Below are 10,983 nucleotides of genomic sequence, written 5' to 3' on the forward strand. Positions count from 1 at the left end.
GCCAGAATATAGCATACATTTGGTAAGTATAAATGCCCTTATTTTTTTTAAATAAATATTTATAATAAAGGAAATGTTCTGATACCTAGCCTAGAATTATGAATGGTAATGCTTAGAGCTTCCCAAAGATGTTTGAAATTTTGTGAGACAGGCTTATGAATTAGGCATGCAGCTTTACTGTGGCTTCAAAGATGCCCATTTCCATTTCTTCCACAGACGCTGATTGCCAGTGGCTGGATACTCTGAGGATGCGGCAGATTGCATCCAACACTTCCCTACAGCGCTCCCAGAGCAACCCCATCCTGGGGTCCCAATTCTTCCCCTATTTCAATGACCAGGACTCCTATGCAGCTGCGGTGAGGCGGACCCAGGTGCCCATTAAGTATCAACAGATTACACCTGTAAACCAGTCCAGAAGCTCCTCTCCTACTCAGTATGGACTGACCAAAAACTTCTCTTCTCTGCATCTTAACTCCAGGGATAGTGGTTTTTCCAGTGTTAATACTGACAGCTCTTTAGAGAGGGGGCGATACTCTGGTAGAAGCAGGAACAAATATGATCGAGCTAGTCACTCACTCAATTCTTCTCCGAGAGGAAGACACAGTGGGAAAAGTCAGCACTCCACTCCTTCAAGAGAAAGATATTCTGGAAAATTCTACAGGGTTTCTCAGTCAGCACTCAATGCTCACCAGTCACCTGACTTCAAGAGAAGCCCAGATACCTCCCGTCAACCCAGGACCATCCCAGGGATGCCTTTGTGCACTGACGTGGACTCACGAGCCAGTGAGGAGGACAGCAAAGTCAGTGAAGGGGGATGGACAAAGGTGGAGTACCGCAGGAAACCCCACAGGCCCGCCCCTGCCAAGACCAGCAGAGAGAGGCCCAGAGGGAACTTCCGAGGAAGGAGAAACTTTTGATGAACTGAACTAGTTGAGCTTTCCTTAGTATATTTTTTTCAATGCAATGGGTTTTGACAATGTGCTGCCTTCAGATAGAATTAACAAAAGACAATGTTTCCCTTCCGGGGGTTTAGAAAATACCTTCTAAGAGAGCCTATAGCCAAAACAAGGCCAAAATTGTGGATGTTGGTTGTCCATTGTAAATAACTGGACTTAAAACATAACTATATGTATTTTATTCCCCTGAATTAACATCTTTAGAGAAGGGAATATACCATTATATTACCCTAGCCGCTGCTTTTCTGATTAGCAGGGCCTGGACTAGGGTGAACTTAAATGCAGAAACTTAGCTTAAATAGGGCACTCATCTTGGGTGCAAAATTTAAGGGGGAATCGAAAAGCTCAATAATCAAGATTAATAATATTCTAGTGCAATATTTAAATCATATTCTAGTGAAATATTTAAATAAATGAAAATTAATGCAAAAAATTGTGATAAACCAAAAAATCAAGATTCTGGAGAAAGACAGGATCAGTATTACTGGTTTTTCCTTTTGTCTAAGGCTCCAGTATGGCTTGGCAAGACACTGTTACTGATCCTGTCTTTATTTTAAAATCTTATATTAATATCTTGTTCATCATGTATTCTTTGCATTAATTTTCTCTTTATAAAATATTGTATTAAAATATCATTTATTTTGATTACTCAGGTGGGGCTTTTTTAATGCTTCCTTAAATTTTGTACCCAAGGCAAGTGCCTCACTTCCCTTACCCAATCTCCACACAGCTGGTTAGTATTTATTTTAGTAAGACATTTGGGTTTTTATCTTAGTCAGAGCTAAATTGACTTGGCTTGTCATTTTTTGGCAATAAAAAAAGTTATTGGACTTAATGTTGATCATAATGCCACATATCATTCCATGAGACTCATCAGAAACCAAAAATCTAAACTGCTTAGGAGATTTGTGGTTATTTCTTTCCCACAGCCCCCAGGGACTGTAATCAAATATTATTTTCTACATTTTGCCAAAGGAGGAGCCAAGAGGAGAAAACAAAGGTCTGTAAAGTCCTCTTGGGATGTCAGAACTCTAAAATCTAAAAGAAAACAGACACAGAACAGGATGATAACATCACAAGCTAAAAGTCAGAGAAATTTAAAATTACTATCATCCTTGTTAGAGCAAGAGAGTAAATACCATCCTTGTAGCAAGAAAGCTGTAAGCAGCTGGGGGTAAAGAGGTGAATGGTATGGGTGGGAGGAAGCTGACTACAGTTTAGGACAGGCATTGTGGGATCTGGCTTGGGAAATCCTACATATTTTTACAAATCAAAAAAGCATGGTGGCAACAAACATACTATATGTCAAATGAATAAATGTTACTTTCAGTATATTCTGAGTTTCTATTCAACATTCACTAGCTCTGAATATCAACTGTTCTTTGCCCTGCATAGAATTCTCAGTGCTCTGTAGAAATCTGATTCTAGGGAATTGCCAGTGTTGGGGGTGGTTCTCTTTTAATAGAAACCAGTCATCAAGTACATGCATATATTCCCAGAGTAACTGCCTTGCTCTAATATGGTCCTTGGGCCTGGGTTTGGTTTGGGGAGCATTAAAGAATCCCACGGATAGAGGAGCCTGGCAGGTTACAGTCCATGGGGTCGCAAGAGTTGGACACAACTTAGCAACTTCACCACCACCACCACAAAATCTAGGTTATAGGAAACAACTTTACTTGTGGGGAAAGTTGTGACCTAACCATCAATCCAACAACTCAACTGTATAACTCTTATTGTTTAACACCTGCATTTATAAGCAAAAGTGATGGCAAATAGAGACATTAGGCACTGAGGTCCTCTTTTCCACTGTGGATGACCAATTTCTCCAAGGATTTAAGTTCCACTGTGATCATTTCTCATGAAGCTTATATCAACCACATCTGTTTTCAATTATTTTTCCCTTTGCCCTTTGTTCACGTTTAATTTTTTTAAGAGGGCTAATACAAAGTATGCTATCTTCATAGCATGCTGCTTCCAAATAAGCAATAAAATACTTTCTTTGATTAGGATTTTTGGATAAGTAGCTAAATGCAGTCTTAACTAGGTCACTCTGATGGAACATGGAGTATGGATTTAATTATTAAACAAACAGTTCATTCTGGGGAATTATTTAAGACTCTAGTTTAAAAGGTGTTATGCCAATAATTGCTTGTTTCATGCTTTTTCCCTTCTTGCTTTCTTGGGCTATTCATTGGAGAATCCAACCTGGTAGTAAAATGACTCAATGACCTCATTCCTAGTTAGTGCAGTAGCTAATCACAAAGAGGTTATTCCAACACTGTACAAAACTGACCACCTCAAAAGATCTCATGAAAAAATACCTGTCACCTCAATGCCCCTAATCAAAACCAAAATACAAACATCTCTGGTCTGCTTCTTGGTTGAAAGAAATTATTCTTATTATTAAAGATATAATAAGGGTGGATATTATTTTTTTCCTAATGATGCTTATTCATCAAAAATTGCTTGCCATGTTGCAAGATGAATGTAAGTGAAGAACAGAACAAGGATTAAGAGAATTTTTTTCCCCCCATCAAGTTAAATCAGTTGCAAGAGGCTGACATTAATAGCAACAACAATCAACAGCAAAAACAAAACAAAACAAAAAACAACAACAATGAAAAACCACCAGGGATATTTTAAGAGGAAAAAATCATAGTAGGAACAAATTAAGAAACTATATTTTGAGTTAGGTTCGTATAAGCATGGAGGTGTGGCAGACCCTCAGTAAGCTTCAGATCAAGTCTGAAACTCCTGAAACTGTACTGGTTGCTACCAAAGAGGCAGGCATTACTCCAGGCATTGCCCAGGCAAAGCATGATGTTTTGCTCTCTGCATAGTCACTAGATAGCAATTCTACAGCACTGACCTGAATAATTGAATAATCCCACATATGTAAAGGAGAATTGGAGATTACTTACCAAAGATACTTTAGAAATAAATATAACCTGGTCACTGATTTCAACCAATTTCTGAATATTGTTCATAAAAATTATAAAAATTAAACTGCAATGTTTAAAAATATTCACAGTAAAATTTAAAACAGTAAAATCTGGGATAATTGGATGAAAACACAAAAGAAGACTCACAGTATAGGAAAGTGATAATGGGTAAAACTTGGTATGAACAACAGAAAAAATGGTACATAAAATCTTCATTGTAAAACTTAGATTGAAAAGAACTAATCCCATGGGGGGAAATCAGTACAATAAAAATTAATATAAAAATGGGAAATAATTTTATTATGTTGGATAGAATGCATGTGTGTGTGCTCAGTTGCTCAATCGTGTCCAACTCTTTGCGACCCCATGGACTGGAGCCCACCTGGCTCCTCTGTCCATGGGATTTTCCAAGCAAGAATACTGGAGCAGTTTGCCATTTCCTTCTCGAGGGGGTTTTCCCAAATCAGGAATCAAACCTGAGTCACCTGCATTGGTAGGTGGATTCTTCACCAGGAAAACCCGTTAGATGGAATATCAGGGAACTGAAATGGCATAATGACATGCAGAGTACATCATGAGGAACGCTGGGCTGGAAGAAGCACAAGCTGGAATCAAGATTGCCGGGAGAAATATCAATAACCTCAGATATGCAGATTACACCACCCTTATGGCAGAAAGTGAAGAAGAACTAAAGAGCCTCTTGATGAAAGTGAAAAAGGAGAGTAAAAAAGTTGGCTTAAAGCTCAACATTCAGAAAACTAAGATCAAGGCATCCGGTCCCATCATTTCATGGCAAATAGATGGGAAAACAGTGGAAACAGTGTCAGACTTTATTTTTCTGGTCTCCAAAATCACTGCAGATGGTGATTGCAACCATGAAATTAAAAGATGCTTACTCCTTGGAAGGAAAGTTATGACCGACCTAGACAGCATATTAAAAAGCAGAGACATTACTTTGTCAACAAAGGTCCGTCTAGTCAAGGCTATGGTTTTTCCAGTAGTCATGTATTGATGTGAGAGTTGGACTGTGAAGAAAGCTGATCACCGAAGAATTGATGCTTTTGAACTGTGGTGTTGGAGAAGACTCTTGAGAGTCCCTTGTCCTGCAAGGAGATCCAACCAGTCCATTCTAAAGGAGATCAGTCCTGAGTGTTCATTGGAAGGACTGATGTTGAAGCTGAAACTCCAATACTTTGGCCACCTCATGCGAAGAGCTGACTCATTTGAAAAGACCCTGCTGCTGGGAAAGATTGAGGGCAGGAGGAGAAGGGGCAACAGAGGATGAGATGGTTGGATGGCATCACCGACTCAATGGACATGGGCTTGGGTGGACTCCAGGAGTTGGTGATGGACAGGGAGGCCTGGCGTGCTGTGGTTCATGGGATTGCAAAGAGTCAGACACGACTGAGTGACTGAACTGAACTGAACTGAATGACATTCTCCCTTAACACAAATATTTCTCAGTAGTTATATATAGTTCTGACCACATTTTATCCATAAATGTTTAAAAGTCCAAGGGTCAACACATCAAGATCAGAATGTCCAGTGGTTCAAAATGGCAGGATCAAAACAGCCTGCACAGAGATCAGAGCATTCTGACTCAATTGCAACTGTTCCAAGTTGAGAAATACCAAATATTTTATGTCTCCCAAGTCTCTTTATAATTTATCATTTCACCTCAACACATTGGTACAGACACGGCATGCTTCTGAAACACTGGCTCAGCTACAAGATGCTGTGATTCGGTTGTGCCAACTTATCATGGAAACTCTAAATTAGAGACACTGTAGTGAGGAGGCTTATAAAATCTATTGCCATCACTCGGGTTTGAGAAGCTGCAGTTAAGCCAGGATGGCCTGGGGAAGTCAGAGCATAAGACCTGGACCCAGCTCTATTTGCTACTCCTGGAACTGGTATATGAAATTGTAGAGGCGGAAAAAAGCACAAGATCAGTGGTCAACCTTGTCAAGGCTTTAGGGTAGCAGGCACCAGCGACTCTTCACTCTATTGCCCTTTCCCTTTGACTTTCTGGCTGATCAAGCAATGCAAGAGCAAATTAAGAGAGTGAGAGAATGAAGTGGACTTGTGACCTTGTCGCTCATTCAAAACTAAAAACTGTACCCTCCATAATCAATGTTCGATTTACTCAACTGTCCCAAAGAAATTCCTTCCCTACCACCTAGGTGAGTCTCACTCAGCCCTCAAGTTCCAGCTGTCATCCTGGAAGCCCTCTGTCCACAGTTCCCGTCACTTTGCTCATTCCGAACTCCTCTTGGGGACATCTTATCCCTTGTACCATTGCTTAAGCCTTGTGTTCCCACTCCCCTGAAGGTGCTCTGGGAGGACAGTACAGTGATGCCCAAGAACCTGTCAGTGGGGAAATACAACTAACCACCAAGAATTCATCAATGGAATGGCCACAAACACCACAATACCTCCCAGGCCTGAGAAGCATGCATATATATCAGACCAGAGACGTGAAACGATGAGTCTTGTAGAGGTGGTGGAAGGGTCAGGAGGTGGGTTTGGGGACAGACAGAGGTGGTCAGCCTTAGAAGCCCAGAATAAGGCAGTCCACAAAGGAAAAGGTTAGCCCTACTATCCACACCAAGCCTTCACGCAGGGCATAATGGGCCCAATCACTCCTAGAGACCAGTAAGCATCACAGCATTGTCCAGCAGAGCCTTTCCCAGACTGATGTGAGAGTCTACTTGGTTAGGGAAATGTAAACCTTTTGTGGAGCTGGTCATTCGATCAGGCTCCTCCTTACCTTTTCTGCATCACTGTCTGCCTCTCCCCACAGCAATCAAACTGGAACGATGCTATATTCTCCCTTGTCCTTAAAACTCCCTCCATTCTGCTTCCTCTGCACTGTCTGGCTGAGTCAGCCTTTAGCTCTCTGCTAAGACCTTGCTTCCTCCAGGAAGCCCTCCCTGATCCCCAGGCCTATCAGGCTCATCCTCATGTGTTCACACAGGACCTTGTGGTTAATCAGATGTATCTCCCTTTGTTAAAATCATCCCAAAATCTGCTCCTCTGTTCTCCTTCATAGATCATCAGTGTTATTTCCAACACACAATTGGTACTCAGTCTGTTTACTGAATGCATACATTAATTGGCAAATATATTGATCAGACTAATAAACCATCAAATCATCTAAATTCTTGTTCTAATCTCATGCTCATCAAGTGACCTTAACAGGATTCGCCAATTCTCTTTACAGTTACATTTCTAGTACTAAAAAAAAAAATTGCTGTTCTGATTTTATACATCAGTCTCTCATGAGTTTTGCCAATGTGAATTTGTCCCTGAGAACAACTCTGAGACACTGATTAGATTTGGGGACTTACTGAGAATTCCTTGGTGATCTGGTGGTTAGGACTCAGCAGTTTCACTGCTGTGGCCCAGGTTCAGTCCCAGATTGGGGAACTAAGATCCTGCAAGCATGTGGTGCTGCCAAAAAACAAAATGGGGGATGGGGGGCTTATCAGTGAGAGCAGATTCTGGGTGTGCCAAGGCCCCCAAGGAAAGGCCAGCCTGTTTTCCCCAAGAAGTAACCCCTTGTATCATAGTGAACTATGCTCATTTTCCATTTTGAGTTTTTGTACCTAGTATAGCACAATAAATACAAGATCTCAAGAAATGCTTGTCACAGGAATAGAAAAAGAATAAAAATATTATGTATGTTCAAGAAATTCACATGGAGACATTGTCCTTTTAGACGCCGATAGAATCTCATTATACAGCTTTTCTTTCCAGAGACCCAAAGTGTGTTGCTGTAATTTTGTCTTGTTTTGCCTGTGCTTTGAGCCTTGGAGGATCTCAGTTCCCCAACCAGGGACTGAACCCCAGGCCAGGGCAATGAAAGCGCCAAACCCTAACCGCTAGACCACCAGGGAACTCCTCCCAAAGTTCTTCCTTTTTTTTTTTAATGACTATTAGTTATTCCTGATCCCGGTGCTCTCTATGATCCTGTTGTCCCTCCTTCTAAAAGTACGTAAAGTTTTCCTGAAAGTCTGACCTGGCAGTTTTCCTTTCTCGTAGCCATGGGCACCAGGTGCACTCCTGACGTCTGATGGTGCCTGTTCTGGCTGAGACAGGGGATGGCTTAGCCTTGGTGCAGGGACAATTCAAGATTTGTCAGCTGGTTGTGGCTGATTATCAAGATGTCCAAACCGGCTCCTTTGCTATGTGTAAGCAATTTAATTTTGTGCCTAATTTTAATCTGCAGTGTACTGTATGTCTACATCTGCTGTGTTAAAGGATTCATTAGCATTTAAAGGGGGAGCTGATGGTATTGATCACTCTTATTAAAACCAAAAACAATCACGCAGCAGTAACTGATGAGCATTCTCTTCGACCGCTGAAGTCACAGCCAAAGTTTATGTACTCGAAACGCTGGCAGAAACAGAAAAGCAGAGAAATCAAAGTGGCATCTGTTATTCGCATTTATGATTTGCCACTATCCCCAGCCACCCCAGCTTTTCAGATTATGAGCTTCTTGAAGATAGGAAACTTCATTTTTTCCTGAATTTCTACCACCTGGCACAGCATCTGGCAGAGAGTAAGCTCTCGATAAATTTTCTGATAAGTGAATAAGTTAAGGAATAAAGATGCGATGTATATAACCAGTGCATGTTATACAAATACTCTATAAGAACAACTGTAATTTTCTTACAGATGTTCTAATAGTTGTGTGTTGCTATTTAACAAATTGGACTTCCCTGGTAGCTCAACTGGTTAAAGAATCCACCTGCAATGTGGGACACCTGGGTTTGATCCCTGGGTCAAGAGGATCCCCTGGAGGAGGGCATGGGCAACCCCCTCCAGTACCCTTGCCTGGAGAATTCCAAGGACAGAGGAGCCTGGCATGCTGAAGTCCATGGGGTCGCAAAGAGTCAGATGTGACTAAGCACAGCACAGCACACAAAATAAATCACCCCAAAACTTAGTAGCTAAAAATAAGAATAAACATTTGCTATCTCACGTAATTCCTGTAGTTCAGGAATTTAGGAATAGCTTAGCTGACTGGTTCTGGCATGGGTTTCTGATGAAGTGTCCCTCAGGATGTTCACAGGAGCTGCATTTATCTGAAAGCTTGACTGTGGCTGGAGGCTCTGCTTGCAAGACAGTTCTCCCATATGGAGCTGGTTGTTGGCATGGGACCTCAGTTGCTCCTCATGTGGACCCCTCTATATGCTTAGGTATCTTTATGACATGATGCTTGGATTCACCCGCTGAGAGAGATCCAAGAGAGTATGGTGAAAGCCATAGTGTCTTTCCTGAAGTCACATCCAAGACTTCCCTGGTGGCCCAGTGGCTAAGACTCCACACTCCCAATGCAGCGGGTCCACATTCAATCCCTAGTCAGGGAGCTAGATCCTATATGCCACAACTAAAGATCCTGCATGCCAAAACTAAGACCCAGCACAGCCAAATAAGTAAAATAAAAATGAAAAAGAAGTCTGGCACATTCCATACATCCTGTTGTTTACACAGGTCAGCCCTATACCATACTGGAGGGATGACACAAGGGTGGGAATACCAGAAGGTGAGATCACAGGGCTGCCTTGTAGGCTGGCTGCCTCAGACATCGCTAAAACCTCTGTGCCCCCCTCTTGTAAATGGATGTCTCCTCTTCTGAACTTTGCCTTTTCTGCCTGCTTTATATTGTCTCACAATCTAAAATTTGAACCTGAGCAGACTTCAATGGAGTGTTACAGCCGGAAGGCATCCTGAAGACCATCTCCCGAAGTTCAGTGTCCTCACTTCATAGATGAAAAACCCAAAGCTTGGAATTGAAGTGCCTGCTCTGTCACTTAGCCAGTTAATGTCAGGGCAGCACACAGAGCCCCCAGCCGAAGCTCTTCCCTACCCTGTTCTCATGGAAGCCATGCTTTGTGAAATGGTTCATCACGTGTGAAATTGGTGTTTGTGAGGTCCGGTGGCTGTAAAGTTAACACTTATTTTATTTTGGTGTACTTGAACCTCTTTGGTCTCCGTAGAGACAGGAAGAGTCATTGTGGTTTAGTAGGTGTGACTAAATGCTTCTAAAAACAAAACATTCAGGCAATTACATTTTCTCTTTCTTTCATCAGTCCTCTGTTGATTTCCTCTCGATTTTGTGGTAGTTTAGAGAGAGTATTTGTTTTATGGAATAAGTATGTCTAATCAAGTTGCAGAGTACATCTGAATGCTTGGTTCAGTGAGGCAAATGTTTGCTGGGGTCCTTCTGTGTCAGGCACTGGCCCTGCGTTTTCTCTCATTTTCACTGCAATTCAGAAATAAGTCTCAAAGGCAGGGGGCATTATTTCCCTATTGACTAAATTTAAAACTTGGAAAGAAGAGCTAGAAACATAAAGTAGAAAAAGAGAAAAAATTATTTTGTGAGACAGGAATAATTCTTTCCCCTCTCCTTTGTCAGTTCTTTTGGCTCCTACTGCATACCACACTTTCCTCTGACTGTATGCATTTCATCCTTGCCTGGGGAACCTATGACTCTGAACTTGAATTTCTCAGGACTCAGCCTACCCAATTATTTATCTTTGTCTAACAAGAGTCTAAAAATGATTAGTTCCTCCATTTGATGTAACACACTCAACAATGACCATGCCTTAAATTCGAGCCATTATCGTAAATCACTGTCTTATTTTATCAAAGAATCCAAATGAGCTTACTGAAAATGAGAAAGCCAATGATAGATGGTCAATTTTCAGAAATCCCCTACTTCTTACCCACACAGATGAAGTTCCAAGGAGACTCAAAGGATAACAACACCACCTGCTTGTTTTGCTGAGTTTTAACTATAAGGAAACAGTCCCATGCTAGCCGATTCAAACACAAATTTGTTGTCATGCAATATAAAATATGTCACGGAAGAAGTCATTTTGATTAGAGTTAATTATGGACAGATCATGATGTACCAAGCCCAGTTGTAAGCCCTTCCCACTTCCTATGAGGTTGATTCTATTATTATGTCCATTTTACAGTTGAGAAAACTGGGACATAGAAGTTAGTTATTTGATCAAGGTACTTGCAGAAGTGGCACTGTGACAGGGTAGGACCCCACAAAGACTGGTGCTGAA

At 41.4% G+C, this 10,983-nt stretch overlaps 1 protein-coding gene across 2 annotated transcripts in view; it reads left to right on the forward strand.

The window, feature by feature from the left end:
• Positions 1-7,584, forward strand: part of MAP3K20 (mitogen-activated protein kinase kinase kinase 20) — a 181,043-nt gene extending 173,459 nt beyond the window's left edge. For both annotated transcript variants that reach the window (XM_055398401.2, XM_055398400.2), the window contains exon 20: positions 217-7,584. In XM_055398401.2, coding sequence (XP_055254376.1) covers positions 217-917 — 701 coding nt within the window. In that variant the 3' untranslated portion in view covers positions 918-7,584. The remainder of the gene's footprint in view (positions 1-216) is intronic.
• Positions 7,585-10,983: the final 3,399 nt, after the last annotated feature.

Source organism: Moschus berezovskii, chromosome 2, assembly GCF_049115385.1.
Source record: "Moschus berezovskii isolate FMDL1 chromosome 2, NW_MosBer_1.0, whole genome shotgun sequence".
Lineage (NCBI taxonomy): Eukaryota > Metazoa > Chordata > Mammalia > Artiodactyla > Moschidae > Moschus > Moschus berezovskii.